Source organism: Scomber japonicus, chromosome 9, assembly GCF_027409825.1.
Source record: "Scomber japonicus isolate fScoJap1 chromosome 9, fScoJap1.pri, whole genome shotgun sequence".
Lineage (NCBI taxonomy): Eukaryota > Metazoa > Chordata > Actinopteri > Scombriformes > Scombridae > Scomber > Scomber japonicus.
The window spans coordinates 21,239,814-21,263,572 of NC_070586.1; the positions used below are offsets into that span (position 1 = coordinate 21,239,814).

The 23,759-nt window shown below is 42.2% G+C and overlaps 1 protein-coding gene across 3 annotated transcripts in view; it reads left to right on the forward strand.

Annotated features, from left to right (window-relative positions):
• The first annotated feature begins 721 nt into the window (after positions 1-721).
• LOC128364374 (membrane-associated phosphatidylinositol transfer protein 2-like) overlaps positions 722-23,759 on the forward strand; it is a 45,859-nt gene continuing 22,821 nt past the window's right edge. For all 3 annotated transcript variants that reach the window (XM_053324906.1, XM_053324904.1, XM_053324905.1), the window contains exons 1-3: positions 722-1,489; positions 18,900-19,142; positions 23,220-23,434. In XM_053324906.1, the coding sequence (XP_053180881.1) occupies positions 19,065-19,142; positions 23,220-23,434 (293 nt within the window). In that variant the 5' untranslated portion in view covers positions 722-1,489; positions 18,900-19,064. The remainder of the gene's footprint in view (positions 1,490-18,899; positions 19,143-23,219; positions 23,435-23,759) is intronic.

Below are 23,759 nucleotides of genomic sequence, written 5' to 3' on the forward strand. Positions count from 1 at the left end.
TTTTGGAATGATCCCTTAAATGTGGTTATCAAACACTTGTGGCAAAGATATGCAGGGGACACAGGACATTTCACAGTTCAAAAATAAACTTTATTAAAGGCCCAATGGTCATTACCTTTTCATTGCACTCATGTAGTTTATACAATAATTATAGGCTATTTAGCTATGAAAAACAAAAATAAGCATGTATACATTAAACTTGAATTAAGAACATAGGTCAAATATACATAAAAACTGCTATATAACTTTAAAAGATAAAAAGGCCGTGTCGGACAACATATTCACCAATACCGATATAGCTATGATAGGTCAGTATCAGCTTATAATAAACCAAACACTGGCCATTACACTTGGGTTTTTGGGGTTAGGGTTAAATTTGTTGTAATATGCAACCTCACCAGTAGAATTCACTAAATCCTACACACTGCACCTTTAAGTATATTTGTCCCCTTATTGTAAAGTGTTACCGATTATTCTAATTTGAGTGATTATGACTTGTAACATCCCCAAGCACGGATCAATTCAGACTCTTGTTTTGACATTTTCAGCGGAAACCTCACTGTACTCGGTTAAACTTGACAGTATTTTGTATCGCTTCTGAAAAAAGGGGGCTGTGAAGTCTGAAGCCATAGTTAATCCCGAAGGGACGCTCATAAGGCCAGCTGCGGACCCACCGGACTCAATAGTAGTGGTGTTTGTTCTGCTTTCTGGAGTGCGCGTTCCACACATGCGCGGTCACAACACACTGTACACGGATGTCCGCGCGGGCACGAAGCATACGCGTGCACCCTCTGACGAAATTTACGTTAGGCGGACCCTAGCGGACCCTCGCGGACGCGGAAAGTATAATTTCAGCTCTACGAAGTGACAACTTATGATGGCGAGCCCTCTTCATGTGTCTGTGCCCCGCTCTTCCCGCCTCTCTGCACGGAGGCGACTGTCGCTGGGCTGAGCTCGGAGCCGTTTTCATTTCCCTCTCCCTGGATGAGCCGAGCCGCCAAACTCCTGCGAGGGTTGCTCGACTATTCAAGGACATTTTAACGTTACCATAGCTACCTTGGCCTTTTCCTGCCGATTGAGGAAACCCAGCGTGTGGTTGTCCGCCGCAATGATGTGGTCACATTTTGTAAACAAGAGGAGAAGCTGCGGTTGATATCATGTAACACACTCCTGACGGGCTGATGATGATATTTCTCTACGGATCATCTTTGCTTGTCGTACCCGCACACCCTTCCTCCGCTGAAGGGCCAACACAGACAGCCGGCGACGTAAAGGAAACCAGCTGCTGACTTCAGATGCGCTCAGTCTCAGTTATGGCATCGTTTCTATAGACCTCATCAAGTCCACCTCTGCTTCATGCTGAGAGAAAACCCGCGGTTTACTGGTGTAACCCCCCTCCCAAAAAAAAAAAAATCGCTGAGAGAGGCCGATGAACTTTGATTTGCTGGAGTGCTGGAGCGCAGCGAGGCCAGAGGTGCATCAACTCCAGGTATGTGATGAGCATTGCAAGCTATCAATTTGTCATTACCGTGCTGCCATGTTGCTAGGTAACTAACAGCCTGTGGGTTTACTTTAGTTCAAATTTAATCATCCCCCATTTTCACAGACGCAGCGTCACGTTTACTAAATCAAAATGTTACAGCGTCTTTAAAGTCACCCTCCAGTCAGACATGTGTTTTTCCGGCTTGTGCCGTCAGCTGGATATTTGAGCCTCGCTATGCTGAATGATGCATGAGTAGAGTTTGACACTAGAAAGCTGTTTTCACATTCATCTGCTGAAAGTGGAAAGTTTGTCTGAGCTCATTAAAGATCCAGTTTTAAGGGCTGGGCTTAAGAGCAGGATTTGTGACATCACAAATAGTTTGGAGTCAGTTCTGGTCCAATATTCAACTTACAGAGATGTGGTGTTGAAACATGAAGCCTCCAGCGCACAAACACTGAGAACTGACTTTACAGTTAGGCAGGAGATACTTGTGTTCAGCCGTTAAACTTCTGAAATGAAAAGTATTTGTGTGTTCATAGATTCAGAATTTTTAATTTGTGGAAAAAACATGTCAGACACAAATAATTATTATTGAAAGTATAGCATTTTACATACATTTGAAAACATCTCTGTCATAACTTGTCACTGCATTTGTCTAGACTCACTTTGTCGTCCTCCTTTGTCATTCAGAAGTGCAGCATATTTCTTTGCTCCAATGCTATGGTCCCTGTTTTGCTGTCACTCAGGCACGCCTGTTAGAACAGATGAAATGTTACTCTTCCTGTCGTGGCTGTAAGCTGCTCTGGGGTTATTATACACTTTAAAATAGAAATCACTGGAGCGCACAGAGTGAATTTTTCAGCCTTCATGGTCTTGTCCTGTTGGTGTCTGCGTTTTTCTAAGAGACATTTTCCAGTAATTCTCAGGTGTGAGGATTTATTTAAGACTCAGCTTAACGTCACAGTATGTAGATGTTGGGTTTTGAAGGAAAGAAAAGCTCAATTCTTAACACCTGGATGCCACATGCTTGTTTTTCTGTGCCCTATGCCCGTCTTGACTTTATGAGTCTCAGCATCAAGAGTCACTCCTCCTGGCTCAGCCGGACAGAGTGACTCATTGAGGCAGCGCTGAATTGGAGGCTGTGGCTGCCATTGTCCAGATGATTGCTCTACCAGGAGTGCAGGAGCTGTGACCCTATGCTGTACGTCCAGCATCAGTACATCTTTGAAGCAGGACTGCAATCCAAGACTAGTTTTGAGACTTATATGTGGTGCTTTTCATGAGTGCAAGATCTGACCTGTGCATGGTTGTCAGATAAAAAAGAACTGCAGGAGACACATACCTAGATAAGGTACTGTGTTGTTTCTGGGCCTGAAGAATATTGTAGCGATGTGCTCTCACAGTGTAATTCCTCCTTGACATGTTGAAACCTGCTTCCTGCCTACTAGAAGTCGTAACGGTTGTAGAGGTTGTTGTGTAATACACTGAGCGTCCGTGTGATCTTTAAAATCTCATTTGCTTTGTCATGTATGTTCCTCATGTCTGACTTGAAACATATATAACTGCCCCTGTAGCTGATTTCAATGATTACCATGCTGAAGTGCTGTCAGTGACCAGCAGATCTTTTCTCATGTCATTCATTTGTGTGTCATGAGGAACTGAACAGATTGCTGATGTTGAGCTGCTCTGATGATTAAAGGGCCGTCCACATCAGAGTAACAGCATCACTCATGATCCACGAGTCAAATCTTCCTCGTTCCTGGAGGTATCTGCTGAACTAGTTTTCTAAAGTAGCCCCCTCCCTCCCCCCACCCACCCAAACAAACACAAACACACATGAGAGGGAGATGGCCCTGGCTTTGTTGACACTGCAAATGGGAAAATATTTAGAGAGGCTTTAAAGAAATGTGCCTCTGTTTTCTGTCCCACTTTTTGCTGTTGTTGTTGATTTGAAGTGTAACTCTTAACAGAAGCACCATCGTTTTCATTCCTTCCCAGTTAAATATTGATCTAACATACAAGCAGTATTCATGCTTTGTGTGTTAAAATGTTTAGTAGGAATAAAAATCATTTGTCAAATCACATTACTTGGGCAGGGTATGGCCAGTAAGATGAAATGCTTGTATTTTTGTAATTTATTTATTTTTTATTTTTTTATGCTTATTGCTCACTTTCTGAACACAGAAGCCTGTTATGATGTTAGTTTAAACTTTTTGGAGCACAGTAAAGTAAAATTGCAAAACAGGCTTGATGTTGTTCATGTAGATTTTTCATGTTTGTCTTTAGGATGGTTTAAACCTCACAACTTGTTTTGGCAGCACTCTTATTTTAGATTATATCCAAAAAATTTTTTATAAAGTCTTAATTTAAATTGGTTGTTTATTTGTGTAGTTTTATGGTTTTTTAATTATTTACACCCACAGCAACATGTTGTCACGTAGTGTTTTTGAGTAACTTTGAGGTAACCTGAATAAAACTAGGTTGATGCTTACTGTAATTAGAATTCATGTGTGAGTGATTCATGTGAATCCATTAAGACATAATTAGTAAAGTTAATTTAATACATTTTAAATATTAATTGAGTTTACATATTGCATGGGTTATTTCCTGGAAGATTAAAATTGTATCTTTGGGATTTCAAATGTATTCGCAGGTTTGTTGCTTGTTAAAGTTCGACACAGTTGTGGTTCAACCGTATGTAGACTTTAACATATTTAACATATTTGTCTGGTTTAATCAGTAATTAACATTTTTCTGTGGCAGGGCATTTCTTCCCTGAGGAGAGTTATTTGAATGCATTACAGTACATCAAGGAAGCTTTAAAAGATGAGACACTGTGGTCGAGCAGGTGGGCGAGTGGTTAAGAGCGCATGCCATATATGCAGGTTCGAGCCCCAGCCAGCGGACCTTTATGGATGTCACGCCCCCCTCTCTCTCTCTTCCGTAATTTCCTGTCTCACTACTGTCGAATAAAGGCGTCTATGCCAGAAAAAACCTTTAAAAAAGACGTAATACTGAAAGCTGAGACAGTTTTCACTCTCAGGTGTTTCTTTTGACTCTGAAACAGCTGACAAACAGATCAGACTGCTAATGAACCTCAGAGTGGCGGCAGTTATGAATCAGTCAGTTGTGTTTTTACCTGAAGACGCTCAAAATTTTTTTGTTGAAAGCAGCTCTGATGATGTTTTTAAAGCCAATGCAAAAAATAAAATGGAGACACCTGCTGCATGTTATAAAAATATAGAATAGGGTAATCATTTCTACCTGCATCCAGATACCACGCTAATCTTTGCTCATTTGTCTCCTCCCTAAGACTAAAAGTACTCCACTAATACAACAGTCAGTTGTACAATTACAGGAGTGTAAACCTTCTGATGGTCAGGAGGAAAATGCGGTGAGAATATGTAAATATATGCTGTATACGACTGTGACTGTGGAGTGGAAAATTCCTGACACAGGAGCCTGAAGCTTGCGAGCGAGTGTCCCAGTCTCGTTTGAGTATTCATAGCGCTACGTGGAATCTTGGTTTGTGGTTTTTTTTTCTTCTCACACGCGATCACTCCTCTGTTTTCCTACCGCAGCCCCTCAGACTGCTTATGCAAAATCATAAGTCAGAGATGCTTTAGTGTTTCCACGAGACTACCAGTGACAAACAAAAGTGTACAGTCCTTGAGTAATGACATTTTTGTGTAGGAAACAAAGTCATGATGCACTTCCTGTCAGTTAAAGTTTGAATGACGTACGCAGCTGCTTACCACATCTTTTGGTTGTAAGTGTGTGTGTGTGTGTGTGTGTGTGTGTGTGTGTGTGTGTGTGTGTGTGTGTGTTATTTGAGCTGATTATCAGAGGAGATCACTGGTACAGGAAGTGCAGAGAAACATCAGGTACAAACTCAGTAAACATGAGGCAAATTAAGCATTTAGTGGAGCGTTAACGAGGTGGTAAATAAGATTGAAGCTTCACCCACTGTAACACAGATGTTGAATAGTTTGTGTGATTTCTTCCTAACATGTAATTCACTTTAGTTAGTCTTGGCTCTTTGCTCAGACCAGACTGTGGACTATTTTGGTAGCCTATTGCATGTTTTTTCTCCTGCGTGTGGTATCCCACCCACCATTTACGCACAGTCACTGTCACTCCCACCCAAGACAAGGTCTGGGTCTATCTAGCTGATAAGGTGTTATTTTCAAAGACGGAGGAGCCGTTTAGCTCATAAACCACAAAGAACTTAATTTTTTGTGCTTGATTTGTCATATTTGATGTGATTTGTTGCTTTAAGTTCCCTGTGATTGCTTTGTTAAGATAATATTAAAGTCAGTTTATTCCACATCTTGGCATCTAAAATGGGAATACAGTTGTTTTAAAATGAGTGTGTGGGTATTAACCTGGACTCACGACAAGCCCTTCATGTTATCTTGGACTTTATAGTCTAAATATTTCTCCAGGAGCTGATAACTCACGGTAACAAAGACTCTTTGACGTCTTGTTGGTATCATTGCTCTGACATTCAACAGAGGCAGATTTTTATGGGCACTGACAGCACTAGAAGGGATTGTAACTTTTAACACCACGCTTTAATGAAATAAAGTGTTTAACCATTAACAGAGCAACTTTGTTAAATCTCCCATAGTCGCTATTTTTTGTTTATCAAAGGACACGACTCTGTTAGCTTGTTTGGTTAGCAGCGATGGAGCAGGAAGTGGCTCAAGGTAAACAGTTGTTCAAGGTTGTTTTGAGAGAGCGTGACCATGACAGATCAGAATTCGTTCATTAGTGTTTGTTGCTTTTTCCCCCCTAGAATACAGATATGATTAAACAACAGGACGGTTGATCAGATAATGAACAGCACACGACTGTAATGGCTGAAATATTCCATTCAAATGAGTTGTATGGCTCTCCAGTACTCTGCTGAAACATCTGCTGCAGGATTGGATAATGATGATGGATAGATGAGGAACATTACTTCCTGTTTGTTTTGCACTGCATGCTGGAGGGCTCGTATGACACTTGTGCAATACACACAGGCTCAAGGAGTAATTAAGGAATTTACATATTGAAAAGATAAAAGAAACCTTTTAATATCTGAAAGCTGTGCAGAATCCAACATTTTATGATCTTAAGATAAAAATTTGTGAATAATTTGTTCAGTGTTTATTAGTGTGGGTGGAGTTTTTCCTCATCCGAGTCGGGGGTCTAACGGCTGTAAACAAAAGTGACTTAACTGTGCCACCACCATCAAATGTTGTATCATTATTAGTAATAATATTGATCAATAGCAGCACATCTTTAAAATCAGGTATGCACTCTTGATTTTCGGCCCTTCCAGTCCTCTTGGTATGTCGGGTGTTGGACGATGTGAAGAGTGTGAAGTGTGAGTCGATATTTGAGGCTTTATAGATGAAATTAACTTGACTGGTATGAGTGATCAGGTATCCTTAGATCACCCTTCTCTCTGGGAAATGGGATTGTATGTTTTGTAATCAGTATTTAGATTTTAGAGTCTAATGTTTGACAAGCTTTGAAGTAAGATTAATTAATGTATCCTTGTTTTAAGTGATCGAAAAGTTTCCCAGAAGAACTTTGAACAGTTTCACAACCCTGTAACATTTTTTTGGAAGTTGAAGATTATAATGGGTGCTTTTTACAATTGTTCAGGCACCCAAAGTGGTTTGAAGTATATCTCTTACAATGTATGATGTTCTCTCAGGGGAGCAGAGACACACTGCCAGCTGGTAGTGTCTGGAAAAAAGAAAATCTTTTAATTCATCTTGAGCGAACAATCAGGCATCATGACAGTATTTTAAACGAGCCTCCGTCGTGCATCTGGGCGCCAGCCAAGCACCGAATGGAACATTGTGTTTCCTCCGCACCTCGAGCCTCACCGAGCCTGTCCTTCTCCTCCCAGCCCGCCCGCCCTCCCTCCCACCTCAGCTCCCTTAAACAAAGCAGGTGATGCTAATGTTGGTGTTGAGCTGTTGACAGGAACAATGGGGGTACAACCTGTCCCCGCGCATCCCAGATGAGCCAGCTGATGAATGGCACATCATCAGACAGTGGCGTTGTCTGGGAAATGAGACGGAGAGGAAGGGTTCGCACAGGCCTGCATCGTGTCTCCTTCCCTTTGGACGCCAGCTTTTTCTGACAATGTGGGTGGATTCAGCAGTCAACCACCTTCCTGCGTCCTCACTTGAGTTCCGTTTTATGGTCTTGGGTGTGTGTGTGTATGTGTGTGTGTGTGTGTGTGTGTGTGTCTCGGGGGTCGGGTGGTGTTTAATGGTGATATTCACCAGGCTTGTCTATGTCACGAGGTGAAACCGAAGCACCCTGACACACAGTCTCTCTCTACCAGGTTCTTGGCTTATAAGCAGAGAGATGCAACAATATCTTTTTCCACAAGGCCGTCGAGTCCCTCCAGTCGATGATGAATTAATCTAATCTGGTCTTTAGTTTGCTGTGAATCAGAAACGCTGCTTACACCTCCCACTCATTGAGGAAAGTGCTGCTTAGAGGACTTTATTTTTGATCTCTGTGCTATTTTGCTTTTCATCTGTGCTTTTTAATGATCTATTTCTCATTGTGTGTGTATGCGTGTGTGTGTTTCCTGTCAGTATGGACCCTATATGCCATTTTATATTTGTTTGTGTTTTGTTCTACCCCACCCCCAACCCTTGCAGTGCTCTCTGACTCATGAGGATCATGTAAAATGAAAGCGACGGCGCTGCTTCATGTCACTTTACCCACGCTTCCTTTACTTTTCCATTGGCTGCAGACACCTGATTTCTCAGCGGCTAAAAATAGACTCCTTGAGACCCTAATTCCCCCTCCCTCGCTGCCCCCTCAACCTCTTTCCCTGTTGCTCAGGCTTTTATTGGGAAGTCTCTCTGCATTATGCCCATTCTTTGCCGAAAGGTTTTCTGTGTGCCAGACAAAGCTCTGAGAGAGAGAGAGACAGAGACAGACAGAGAGAAAGACGTCAAAATCCTTTATGGTATAAGAGTGATCGAGAGTTTCTGCTTTTTCTAGACTCTGACCCTGATAGAAAACTCCCGAGGTGATAAAGCCTGGTCCTCCACAGAGCTGAAAACCTGACCTCAGAACCCATTGAAATGTTAGCCAAAGTCACAGGACCACGAGTATCTTTGAAAATGGCCTTTTATGGTCAGCATGAGGAAACAGCTTCTGTCTTTGGTCACTGACTTGAACACTTTTAGGAAGACCGCATTATTTGTGCAGCACAAGAGGGTTTGTGGTATTTCTCCAAAGGGCAACAGACGGTCTCAGCTTTTCACAAGCAGCTTTCTTTTCACTGACAGTTAATTTGCCTCGATCCACAGCGTCCTCTGAACGAACACATGGCCTACTCACTGAACTGATGACTCAAATATCTTCGAACCAGAAACACAAAGGGATAAGGGGTGATTTGGAGAAACATTAAAAAAAATCTTTCACCCCTTTCTCCACTAATATTTGGTACTTTTTCTCATATTTTTGGTTGGACTGCAGCAGTGGAGCCAGCTAAAACACGTGAGAGCCTGTCACTGACTGACTGAGTGATGAAGTTATACTGGCGGCCAAAGGTACAGTTAGTATCCCAGAATGCATTTCCCAACAACAAGCAGAGATTAAACGGTTGTAATTTTTTCTGTACGACTGTTGATAAGTAACTTTTCATATTTTTGAATATTGCCACGATTGACTGCTGAAGGAGAGTTTCGTGTGATACATATATATAAATATATATAAGAGGATCTGTGCACTGTCGCCAGTATAACTTCCTGTCAGTTTCCACCTGTTAGATGCGTCAAGTGTTCTTTTGTTTTTTAAAGCACTTCTCTGTTCATTTTAAATAAAAATAACAATAACAAATACATTTACCAACACACATGAAACACATTAAACTGTGGTCATGTTTTTTTCTGATATGAACAGCACTTTATAGCTACTGTATGAAAAGTGCAGTACATATAAATAAAATTAAACATACTTAAAAACAAACATTTAAAAAATGTGATGTCTGATGGTAACCAGCTGACGCACTAATTAAAAGCCCTCTAGTGTTTCATACACAGTCCAGATACAGACCAGGCTTTGACCAAGTCTGGTTTCTGTTCTTCTGTCCTACAAATTTTTTCAGGGCCCTAAGTTGCTTGTCAGACTATTGTTCCCCGGTGGTGGAACGACTTACCAAACTCTGTTAGACCCACAGAAAAGACTAACGACCCAGCTCTTCAGTGAGCACCTTCACACTCGGGGAGCACTCCATGCTTTCCCTCTGTGCACCGCTTGCTGGTACATTATATTGGATGCCACTTCACGCACTTTAGGCAGGGTGTTGTATAAACTGTCAGATGTACGTCACTTTGGATAAAAGCATCTGCTAAATGAAGCTGTAAATGTAAATTGTACTGTTATAGAAGACTAAAGACACCAGAAAATATTCACATTTGAGGAGCTGGAGAATTTAGAGAAGTCTTTCTTTAAAAAATGACCCAAAATGATTAATTGATCAATCAAAATAGTGGACGATTAACTGATTACTCCGCTATTTGTTGTAGCTCTAAAACTGAATATGAGTTCATTGCTAGATCTTTGACAATGGAGCTATTGGTTGTATACTTGGTTAATATTAGAAAGATAAGTTACACCACAATTACATCAAGCATAGGGCAGATAGCAGGTTTATCTTCAACACACTGTGTTGGCTTTTACACCAGCATGTAGCTCTGTGAAGATGATGTCGCTGTATTTAGACTTGAGGCTCAGCGAATGTGTATCACACCCACCTCCTGTTTTTTTCCCCCCCTGCGTTCTGCAATAAAAAGGTTTGTCACCTTCATATATCACAGGAGGATGTACTTTGTTTGACTGTATAGAAGAATCAGCGAGCGTCGCAGACTGCCGAGGAAGAGACAGAGAAGTGGAAATGAACCGCGCTGAGGAAGAACAGAGACTCAGGAAAGTGAAAGTGGAGACAGGAGAAACAAGAGAAAGAGCCCCGGTAGCGTCTGGTCTCTACTTTCCTCGTCACTCTGACTTCATCTTGGCAACCAATAAGGAAAGGGCCTTCTTTGTCTCCATGGTAACCCCCCCCCCACCCCCCGTTCAAGCAATGATGGAGAGGATAAAGGGACAGGAAAGGGAATACATTTTGGCTTCAGGCAAAACATTTTTCTTCACAAGTTTGTGGCGGAGTATAATCCATTTTGTTTCTTCGAAGTAGTTACTCTGAAAAAGTTTCCTAGCTGGTTGTCTGACTGCTGATGAAGTTTTGTTCAACTGTGGCGAGCTACCGTTAGACTAGACAGACAGATTTATGTGATGTGATCTATACGTTACAAATGAACACAAAACACTGCTGTTTTGAATCTAAAATGCTTTAAACTGAAGTTGTTGTATCTCTGATCTAACTTCTATCCGGACGTCAGCAAAGCATCATGTTTGTAATAACACAGGTGACACAGGTTAGACTGACACTTAATTTAACATCTGGTGTACTTTTTTAAACGCCTTTGTTAAACATAGCAAGACAGTTTAGAGATGTAATACATGTGAACCTATTTGGATTCTCACTTCAGTAACAAATCCGACTTCAGTTTTTTATGTAGTGGAAGCCACTTTGCACTATTGAAAATGTGAGCGAGAGATTGCTAGTGGCAGCAATGCTGGAGAGCCATTAGTTGTTGTTCCTTCGAGCCTTTGTGCCGAGCTTTCAGGCTGTCAGTGGCCAGCAGCACTCAGTAACAAGCTCCACATTAGCGGGATGGCCTTGATTTTGATTTGAATCAGCATCTCGCAGCTACCAAACACTCACAGAGGGGTTGATGGTGATGTTTGACTGTTTTAAATCTACAAAAGTATTTCCTATTGATGGTCTGTGGGCTACATGAGTAAGTGGACGAGATGGACAAAATGCTAGGGGTGGCGATGCTTTTCCGTTTCTGTGTCTGCCCAAGTTACATAAGACTCTCTCTCCGTGTGCGCAGTTGATTTAGGCTTGTCTGAGCACTGGGAGAGAATGACAGCGGAGCAGAGATCCTGATTTAACCTTGGCACGTAACTGATTAATCCAAGTGTAATTTGCATATAAGGTCATCTAATTTTGGAGTTCAGAGTGAAGCGTGGCGTTGATTAGAGATAGAGTTGGTATGTAACAGGCCCGTTTTGGAAAACGGTGGGCTGATGAGCACCACTGAGGCATGAGAAAACAATGGCTCCACTTATTAAAGCAGCTTAAAGTTCTCAGCAGACACTGGGCACCAGATTTATTTATGTAGATTTTTAATTACATGCTGTGGGGGTATCTAATCTCAAACTTTACTTATTTTCCACTGGTACAGAGCTGCAGATGCAGTGAGGTATCTAAAAATATGCCATATTTATGGTTGGCTGGAAAGAATAAATAAATCTGCTGATACTTGCTGCAATATTTCAGCTTCTTTTATAATCATTTATTGCTCTATGTGACAGTAAATAATTAAATGTGACATGCTTGACTTGTCTTTGGCCATAAACCCTTGTATGGCGACTAAAACTCAGTTAACGGATGATTAGCAATGTGTTTGTTCTGGTTATGAATCTCTTCTGCAAAGTTGTGTACAGCGCTGTGTCTGCAGTTCTCATTGGTTCCCCGCCTGTGCAAGCGAAGATCATTTTTAGAAGCAGCTCTTACTTGCAGGGTTGCTGTAGGAGGAAGAGGAACGAGGAGAAGGAGGAGGAACACAATGAAGGAGATGCTCACAGGGTGTTGAGTATTTTTAGCTTATTCCTCTCATTGCGATGATGAGTAAAGAACAAGGGCAGGTTGTGCATCCCACCTCCTTAGCTCACGGAGGAGCAAGGGCCTAAGGGACAGGAGGTGTGTTGGCCTTGTTCTAGGGAGCTTCATGGGAGCTTACTGTATCTACAGTATGTGGCACAAGATGACGCACTACTATTTATTGCAATGTACTTTTTTTCTTTTTTTAATCCGCTGCTTTGTACTTCACCATATCCTCCTTATGGCACATGGTGCTGCTGCTTGTGATTCTGGTTACTCGTGTTGTTGCTGCGATTCTTTGTGATGTGCCAACTTCTAAATGTTAGGAGATCACTTTATGTTCTTCCTACATCATCTGTTTTGTTAACTGAGTTGTAAATCAAGTCTGTCATGCAGGCTTAATAACAATCCCTCTACATTAGAGCGTGACTGATATTGGTGTTTTGGGGCAGAGGCAGATACCGATATTAGGGAGTTAAAAAAGTTCCAATATCGTTATATCGACCGATAATCTCATACTTACAGAGTATATATGATCCCTCAAATGTGGTTATCACACTTGTGACAAAGATATGTAACGGAGGCATAACAAGAAACTTAATTGTATAAAATTACATCATTGGACTGAAACAGTAAAATTCAATGGGAATTTAATAATTAAGTTAACCATACTATTATCTATCAACTATAGATAAATGAGCAACAAAAAAACATGTGGACATATATAATACATTTTGATTTTGAAAATAATCAAATATACATAAAATGCTGCCCATATAACTTAAAAAAAATACATAATAATAATAATAAAATATATCAGCACATCAGTAACGATATATATCTGTGATAGGCTGACTGATAATTCGGTCGAGCTCTACTCTACCTGTGACTACTTTTGTGAGTGTGGAGAAAAGATAAATGTTTGCTCATGGTTTCCGTACGTTATTGAAGTCAAACAAAGCAAATTGTGGTCTTTGTTAGGTAGCCTCCACCCTTAACTCACTGCATAGAAGTCTCTGTTCAATGGAGTACAAACTCATCTTTTATAAAGGGTAAAATGTTTGATTAATATCAGTTGGATATCTCCCTGAGTGCCCCTTTTTACACCTTTCATATACCTAAATTTATAGATGTCTGCAGGGAAGGATACGTATCCCTTTCTTCATTAGCACTAATGGGGGCAGGGTTTGTAAAGTGTAAATCTAATTTGTATTTAGTAATACGTGCCAAATATTCTATATTTATCTAATTTATACCCCTGATTAATGGTGCTTCATCTTTTGCCCCTATTAGATACTCTATGGGACAAAGTGTAATCTCTGTACAGTATATTTGTTTGAAACGCGCTGCCACTGTGGTCATTACAGGTGGATGGTAAACTCTCCCGCTCTGGCCACAGCACACACACAGTGCAGCAAAAACAGCATTGTCTTAAGCCTTTTGACATTTTAACAGGATTGGCGGATAAGCCCATCAACTCGATCGGGGGTTCCCGTCTCAGGTCGGAGCCGTGTTTGCAGCCGTTGTCATAGCCAAAGTCGTCTCTGCAGTGTCAAGACAACGTTGTGTGAAACTGATCTATGGTATTTTAGGCGGTCCGCAGGCTAACATTTTCCACTCGTATTTTAAAAGGGGGTCTTACCTCCGGTCAGTCATGAAGGGAACCCCTGCTGCCCCCTCCTCCTTAGGCTCCACTGGGATTCACCGCCTCCTCTGTTGCTCCACCTCAAATTGGTGCTCTCTAAAACAGAGCTAAATTTAAAGAAGCGCCACCATTATGGCCTCAAGGAAAAAGCCTCCTGTGGGTTGACACCTCCCTCGCAGCGTTCAGCTTTGTGTTGACAGCATGGCCCAGCTGCTGCTCTCTGTCCTGTGGTCAACCTGTCCGCTGTGCTTATAGCCTTCAATCCTTTACTATATGTTGCATCTTCAAACAGAGTTAATGCTGTTTTCCTTTATTGTTGCACAGCCTTGGGTAGCAAGGAAAATGGATCTCAGAGGGAAAAGGTAGCTATAATGTTTAAGTAGAAGCCAGAGCCTCTGGTCTATGACAGATAATCCAGTCTTTGCTTTGTTGAGTGAGCAGGTTTCAGCTGTTTATGTCAGACTCTTATCCCTGTTAAGAGGTGAGCAGATGTCCACATCTTTGAGAGCCTGTGTGTTTTTTTTATTTTTATTTTATGCCGGCTCTAGCAGTCACACAGATGTAGCTGTGTTTACAGGCACTGTCTGAACGGCTCCTGTAGTTTTAAGTATCGTGTTATCTGGAACATTGCAGCAGATTGACTCTAATGATGATATATTGTCCAACCCGAACTGTAGAAGAAGCCTTCAGCTGATGTGATTCAGCTTTGAAATAGATTGAAAAGTGCATAAAATGTGATTTAAAACAAGTGTACTGTTGCCTTGAGTATTGCACTGTACCTCTAATGGATCAGCACTGGAGGCTTCAAGTCCCCACGTCCAACTGTTATAAGCAGCATACTGGACCATGATTGGCTACAAACTAATCATGATGTCATGAGTCCTGCTCTACAAGGTACATGCCTCAAACTCAGGGTGGGAAACTTTCCTTCAGCAGATTAATCTGAAAACAGCCTCCTAGTGTCAAAGTCCACACAGATATCAGTCTGCACAGTGAAGCTCAAACATCAAACTGAAGGAAGAAGAAGAAAAACACATTTTTGCGTAGTGAGAAAAGGTAAAATACACCACCCCACTCAAAGTATATGATGGCTATCGATGGCTTGAGTTTTCCAAACAGGATCAGGAACATCGCAGGCTGCTTTGTGATGAGCGGTGTGCAGTGGCGTGTGCTGTTGTTGCGTCACTGCCTAGAGGGGGGCAGAGACGGTATTTTTAGAAGGGAATGAGCATATTCTCTGAACAAACAACGTCAAGCACTCTGCTTGCGTATGCTAGGATTATTGTGACCAAGCTATTTTTAAGCTCTGTGTGTGAGAGTGCTTTTTTCTGGGTCAAGCATGGTGCCAGTACTCTCTCGAGGCTGATGTTGGATTGTGCATTACAGGTCCTCTGCTGTGCACAGCATCTGCATCAGTCATAGAGGAAGAGTCCGAGAGAAACAGGTTTAAACCACCGGGGAGGTAATGGCATCTTCAGAGTAGGTGTGTGTTTTGGAAACATCTGCAAATGAGAGTAATGTACATATTGAATATGTTGAAATCTCTTGAAATCTGCTTATTCAGTGTAGAAGTCGAGCGATACTGGGTTTTTAAGGCCAAAATAATGATAGTTTGGAGCAGGATTATTTTATACTGGCGCTGTAACAGAGCTGCAGCGTTCTCACCAATACTCGTAGAAGTATTGTTAAGTGTATCTGTAAATCAGAGTGAATGTAACATTGCTTCTACATGTGGGTCTACAGTAGACACTACAGCCACATGAGCTGCAGAACGTGCTCACACAAGTTCAACAATATGAATATAAAACTTATAAAGTTCCAGTACAAGGTTCAGTTTTGAAGTGAAGAGCTGTCCAGTTGTTGTGGGGACATTGACATCAATAAAATAATCTAAAATAAAGTTAATCCATTAAGTTTTCACTTCTTCAGGTGATGGCAGCACATGAAGACTTTTGTGCCGACAACAGAGAAATCGGTGTGCTTTGCCTTCACCATGTTATCAGAGTCAGCATTATTGAGGAAATAACAACAGCAGATAGCCAGGTGAATTCATTAGGTATTCAGGAACAGTTTTCCAGCTGGAGGACTGTCACCTGGCTGATGACATCAACTTAACTTTGTGTATGAAACCCACACACAACAGTCATTTCCCTGTGTGACTGGGAGTGCTACGCATTCAGAAATATACATACATAATACATTAATCTGTACATGAGGTGTTAAATCTATTAAGGTTGGGTGTCTTCATCACAAAGTGACACTACTAATAAAAAAATATGTAACGAACATATTTTTGTGGAAGTAACGTTGGGTGTGTCCCATAGCCAGCAGAGGTCTGTTTGTCTTCCTGTCATAGAAAACAACCAAAAATAAAAAATGTCATTTAATATAAAATTCAGTCATTTGATGGAAAGATTCAAACAGTTTGGGATCATTAATCAAGAAAATATCAAACATTTGTTGGTTCCAGCTTCTAAATGTGAGTTATTACTGGTTTTCTCTGTTTTTAAATGATAAACTGAATGTCTTTCGTTTTTTACTGTATTTTTGGACAAAATTAGTCATTTGAAGATGTCAGCTTGAGCTCTGAGGAATTGAGATGGATTTTGTCACTATTTTGTGACAATTCACAAACTAAACAATTAATTTAGAAAAACAATGAACAGACTAATGGATGGAGAAAATAATTGTTAGTTGCAGCCGCAGCAAAGAGCGAATGTCCTAATCCTGCACAGCGGTCAGGAACATAATTCACATGCATCACAAATCCCACAAATCCTGTGACTGTATGGCGTCTCTCTGTTATGCTGTCTGTCACTCTTTCTTATTCTCTAACGTTTCCTCTTCCTTTCTGTTTATCCTGCCCTCCCTTTCCCTTACATACCTGGCCTCACTTCCTTGTTAGTGGCGGCCTGACAGGACTTTGATTCACTCTGTGATTGCTATCCGGTGGATAATAGTCCAGCCAGTACGAGACCCTGTCACACTGAGTCATGTCAAATTTATGGCCAAGAGTAAATTCTCAGAAACACTCAGAGGCTTGTTGCAGCATCAGTTGCAACCCTTATACCAACTGTTGCCACATTGTTGAACTATGCCTCGAGTAGACTGAAGCTATGTTTCATCAACACTGTCAACAAGGATGAGCGCTGTGACCTTCCCCTCTAAAGCTTGCTTCAAACATCTAGAGGCCTCTCAAGCTACTGAGCTGCAGGCTTGTCTTCAGGCCTTTCCGCCTAGCCTAGTTTTGTCCCGGCCTTTCCCAAGAGTGCAGATATTTTCAGCAAAACGTGGCGTTCTGCTCCGATTTTGTCAATGCGTTGTCCTTCCGTGTAGAGCAAAAAGATTATATGAAAAACGTACAGAAGACAACATTACCCTGTTTTAACTAGTCTGTTTGTACGCACCTGCTCCAAGTTTAGAGGTTTGAAAAGTTGTTATCGTGGCTGTGCATCAGTGAGCTTATTAGTAGGTGAATGTGTCCTCAGTGGAGAGTTGTGGGGGCGAGCATTCATTAGTTGGAGGACCAGGGGCCTTAAACGACACCAGGACCCTCACCAAAGCTGGCCTTTGTTCACTGGATAAGTGACGCATTGGGAATATTAGTGTAATTAGTGTGATTAGAGAAAATGGCCGGATGCCAGAGTGAGGTCCGGTTGCTGCCACAGGTCAGGAACGAGTGAATATTGGGGTTATGCAACGCTGTGTGGTTACATTTGGATCAGCAGAACGCAGGCGGTGCCAGGGCGGCCCCCTCTCTCACACACACTGTACAGTACAGTCTCTACAGCACTGTGACTAAGATCCAGTCCACTGTGCTTTCAGTTTCTGAAAATACGCCTTGGATACATTTTTTCTTTTACAAAATGTACTGAAAGATTTAGTTTGTAACAGTGTTTTTGTAATTGTTTTCCCCTCCAAGAACTGAAGTTACAATAAAGTGACTCGCTGTTTGTGCAGTCACTCATTTTGACAAAACCGTTCTTTCACTCGAGGATATCTCCCCTTCCTTATTGACTCCTCTTCAGTTAATGTGTCACCTTAGCCGACACCTGTGATATTTAATTTAGATAAACTCCCACCACAGCTCAGTGCAGTCATGATCCTGTTTTGTACTTGCTCTGCACCGGAGGGCTGCTCTTCCTTCAGTGGTCAAAGCAGACTTTTTGCAACTCACGCCACCCACACATGTGCGTGTGTTTAGCCTACACCTACCCCTATCGGCCCAGTGGTTTTGAAAACAATCCTTTGTGTAACTCTAAGGCTGCTATTTGTGAAACCTCAATCATGCACAGGGGGCTCTTACAAGGTTATGTAATGCTCCCCACTCGACTGTAATCCCTCTTATACTGAGCGAGCCCCCCATGTGACAGCGCCGAAGGGTTGGGAGAGATAAGGTGACTGTTGGGACCGTCGGCAAGGCACGGGTGCTTTCTGTAGGCTCCGGTCACCCCCCCCCCCCCCCCCACACACACACACACACACATATTAACACACACACACACACACACACACACACACACACACACACACACACACACACACACACACACACAAACACACAGAGCGGTAGCCTGTAGTGTATAAGAAGAGAAGTTTATCCTGAGAAGTGCCTTACTCGGATCTGAGAAGCTGGAGCGCTGATGGTTTTTGCCTCAGTGGCGAGGCTCGGACTACTGACCACTTCGAGCACATGTTCTGGATGATACTCCAGCTATCGTCTCCTCTTCAGCTGCGTGTGAGCCACGAGAATGAATCTTTGTTTGGATATGTTAGAGAGGAATTTCTCAGCTTTCTGAAATGAGTCCGTTTGCTGACATGAATGATTTTTGTTGCTGTTTTCTGCTTTCGAGTGATGGATGTTTGACAGAGACCTTGTTTGAAGAGACATTTAGTATTTTCAGAGGTCCATCTTCAGCATGTTGTGACGATAACAAACGCTGCTGATTGGATGTAGTAATTTATTCTCTAAATATGTTCACCTCATTCTTATGTTTACTTCTTTCTCCCCAAAGGAACCATCAATGTGGACTTCAGCTGGTGATTTGACAAGTCACATATAGAGCCCCGGAGCCTCTCCTGTCCCCTCTCTCCTCCTCCCTTCCCTCTGCCCCTCCCTCCCCCTTTCCCTGGTCAATCTTCTCCCTAGTCCCCCTTTCCCCCCTCATCCAAGATTCACCATGCTCATCAAGGAGTACCGCATCCCCATGCCCATGAGTGTGGAGGAGTACCGCATCGCCCAGCTCTATATGATCCAGGTGAGGTCACAACTCAATAACCCCTGCCCCCCTCCACACACACACACACACAAACACACACACACACACACACACACACACAGAGGACATCTATGAACACATGAGGCTTTTCAAGAGTGTGATCGCAGCGTGCCCAATTATGAAATGATTGGTCACACGGTGTCTGACGCTGGTGGAGAACGGAACACAAAGAGCGCTTGTGTGTTGATAGATTATCCAATTTAAACTCTCTGAAGCTGGCTGTTTCCACTCGTCGTAGGCTTCATGGAGAAAGGCGGAGATCTTATTGCAAACTTAGTGTGCAACACGTTCTGTGATGGAGATGAACATACAGTGTTGTGTCTGCCAGACAGTTCATTTGTCTAGCTGTGCCTTTAGTTGGAAACTAAGGATCTGCTTTAGAGCTTTAGGATTTACAGGTACAAGCAGGACAGGCTGATTCATACTGCTTGAGGTTTCCTGTCGGGCAACATACTTTCTCTTCATGCGGTATGTTTATATCGTGGAGGATTTATATAAATCAGCGGTACCACCAGGTACACAGGAGAGGCATGGAGAGAAATCACTTTCACTCTCTATCATAACAACTCTTTAACTTTTTAAAATTATTTTAGACATGTTGGTGCATTTGGCACATGCTGATTCTGGCACTAAACATTCCATTGCAGGGTTATGTAATCTGTATCACAGAGTGGTTGTTTTAAGTTTGTTGAAGTTAGAGGTCTGTTTGATCAGGTTTAAGCATTTTATTTGGTTTAGTGTGCAGTTTGTTTCTGCTGTGATCTTTTACTGTGGTGGTTTACATTAAGCCACCCCTCGAAGCCAGCACAAGACAATATGTGAACCCTCTGTATTTACAAAAGTGTTAGCTAGTTTATACTCTTCATGGGAGCTTGAGCAGTCTCCTGGGACAAGATTCAAGCTGTTGACAGTTGCACTGAAAGGCCTCTTCTACAACTCTAACCTTCCACCCACATTATTGAGTGTATGTTGAAAAAAGTCTAATATTACTATTACAACCAAAGCTATAGCTCTGTTAAAGATTCAGAGAGCCTCTCTTGTTTTGTCTACATGCAGTTTGTCTGAAAACTAAGATAAGTTTATTAGAGTCCGTGCACGTGAAGTTTTGATTATTTAGGTCTGTAAAAGAAGAGTTTTCTGTTTTGTGCCTGTTCTTGTTTGTCTACATGTGCCCCCCCCACCCCAACCCCCCACTCCACCTCCCCAGGGTACCAAACAGACAGTTGAGCTGTAGATGGTTGGGAACATGACTCAGCAGACATGCCCCAAAGCAAGCAGCCTTTTTTAGAGACTGCACAAACTCGTCACTGCGCCACACTTCTGCACACACTTATACGTGTAGACACACACGTCACTCCCCAGTGTGGCGTGGGCGTGACGTGACTTAAAACAAATAACTGCAGTATTTGTTTTGACCTGTGTCGATCCCAAACCTTATTTTGTGAGACATGATATTGTGCAAAAACATATGTATACATATATATATATATATATATGACACACGTCTCGCAACACGCAGTTCATATGTGCACTGTCAAGCTTGTAGACAAAAGAAAAGGAGGAATTCTTACATTAGTGACCCATAGTTACCTTTTCCCCTGACCTCACCCTCTCTGCACAGCCTCGTTGCTGTGAGGCTTCTGTCACTATGGCAACCATGACATCAGCAGCGTGCCGGTGGTCAGGTTTTGTTCAAGTGAGAGAGTGAATAAAAAGAGGAAATGGAGGACAAAAAGAGAGGTTGCAAAGGAGGGAGGGGAGAAAATGAGAGGGGGTGGAAAAGAGAGAGAAAGAGAGCTGTATTCCGAACGGAGAGGGAACAACGATTTTGCTGGTGTGTCTGTGGCTACCCTCGCTTCAGCGCGGTATGTTACCAGGGAAACTGCAGCATGTAAGCCTGCCTTCGATCCATCCCCAGTAAGCCTCAGAGATGAAGTCAGGGCCTCAGGACAGCCTGGCCATGTCTGCACCTCAGCAGGCAACGCCCCACCCCATCTCTCCTCTCACTCCTTCGCCCTCACGATGCCGCCTTCTTATTCGATAGCTAATTGTAAATTCATTATCGCTGCATAGGGACTTGCAGTAATATACAAGGCAAACGGTGAATGTGCTAGAAATCAAACATGGGGATATCATTCACTCGCACACATCCATCATGCTCTGACTAACCAGCTGTGTCTGTGGAGGGATGTGAAAGAAGCGGCATTCCAAACAGGAAACACACCTCACTTACTTGATGGCAAGAGGGAGAAAAATCCAGGATGTGACTCCCATCCTGTCAAAGCAGCTGGAAATGAGCACATAGAGCAGCCTTTCTTGGTGATAGCTATTATTTTCTAAGGATTTTATGGTTCAAATAAAGGTTGGCAAGAGAGAAAGAGAGTCTTATGTGAACTCTCAACACAGCGAGCACTTTGTCTTCATGTACTGAGCCAAAAAAGATTTTACAGTAGAAAGGTGTAGATTTGAATCCTGCTTATTCCTCCAGATACTCTTATTTGGGAACACTTAATATATGTTTATAAATGTACAAAGCACACTGTTTCCATTAAGAATGTACATTATATTCAGGATTATCTCCTTCCTCATTTCCCCTTTTACCTTGAGGTAACGACTGAGCTCTGGTCAGTGTTTTTTCGTCTTCCTCCCGGTGAACTGGATTGAATCATCCGTCGCTCCAGGCAGGGAAGAAGGGACACTGCATTTGACGAACTACAGTCACCTGTCAGCAAGTTTATGAAAGGGGGGACAGTCCACCCTAAAACACAATGAAGCTTATTTACACCTTTCTTTTTTACCATAGCTGCTGACTGTCCATCAAGATCATTTTGTCATGATTTGCAAAGACTGGCAGCTGTAATGCAATGGTGGTACTCACACTGACTTTTAAAAAATTTGTTTAATTAAAAAAGCCAACTATGTTATTTATAATTAGACTGAAGGTGTCTTTACTCCTTTCTGTAAGGGAAAAATTAGATTAGATTTTAGATTATTTTTTATTTCGAATGCGTGACAGAAGAAGAAAAACAAAAAACAAAACAAAAACAGCACATTAAAAATAAAAGCACAACATTAACATTAACAACACTTATGGTGCTTTGGGGTGGACGTTCCCTTTAAGTACCTTGCTTAAATATTTTAATCTGTGAAAAACATCTTTGTTTGCATATTTCTGTGTTTGTGTGTGTACAGCATGCTGTAAAATTGACATTCATGGCGGATATGCTCCATTATTGAGCCCCTGTCTCGTGTACAGCCAGTTTGACGGTGCTGTGGCGTCTGTGCTGTGTCTTTTAAACTGTGTCTGGGCTGTTGAGAGCAGAGCGGGTGGCTAATGAATGACCTGTCAGAGGTAATGAGGTCCGGTGTGCTGGACGCCTCATGGCTTCCTCCTCCCTACTCCACTAATTCACTGCCTTGCCTGCATTGCCTCTCCCCACTGGACTGACTGGAGAAATCTGTCTCACTATTATCCCAGGGATCCACTAAATACTGCAGTGATTCTGCTGTTAAAACACACTTTGAGCTGTGCAGAGAAAGGTTGGGCACATGCTGATAAGAGGAACGGAAAAGATGACACATCAGTAACCTCTGACATTTATGGTTCTCGCTCTTTGCTCTCTGTGTTTCTGATATTGTCAGCACTTGGACTATGCTCCACTCTCTTTTCTGATTTCACTAAAGCTCTACTCTCTGCAGGCTCCTCCCACCTTTTTCTCCTCTGTGCACCTGGAATGTAAATATGGGAAAGGTGTGGCTCCATTAGCTGGTTTTTGGGCTTTCTCATTTGCAATTCAAAGCTGTCAGGCTTTCAGGAAGTGTTTTTGTTACGCGTGTTGTCTCGTGTTTGAGTGTGTTTGAATGACATCCAACTCATCAACTATTTCCTTCAATTTATTTGTTTCCGTTGCAATTTTAAACATACATGTTTCAGACTGAGGGGAAATGTGTATTCTTATCATCAACGTTAACACTCTCTCCCTTCTCAGAGACTTGAGCACAAACACAAGCACCCTTGCAAAACATTTCAACTTAATTTTATTCTTCTTCCTACAGAAAAAGAGCAGAGAAGAGAGCTGTGGCGAAGGAAGCGGGGTGGAGATCTTAGAAAATAAGCCCTACACAGATGGACCGGGTGGGACGGGCCAGTACACCCACAAGGTCTACCACATTGGCATGCACATTCCCAGCTGGTTCCGCTCCATCTTGCCCAAAGCGGCGCTGAGGGTTGAAGAGGAGTCCTGGAATGCCTACCCTTACACCCGCACCAGGTGAGGTCCTGTAGGAAGGCCGCCTCCACAGCCCTTCAGAGCAGCAGTGCCAGTACATTAAACTCTGCCAAGGCTTCAAAACCTTTAAATTAGTTATTTTGATAACAGAGAATGCTGTGTGTGATAGTGTCTCTGGTGGGTGCAGGCTTTATGTAGAGGATGCAGACTGAAGTGGACCACTTGAGTTTATCACTGAAGAAACACTCATTCATTGTATTAAATAACCCCATTTTTTATTAATTTGTTTAACATTTGTAGTATGTTATGTGGAAATACATACAATATAAAGACAAAAAATCATCTCACATTTGTTTAGAAGACAAAT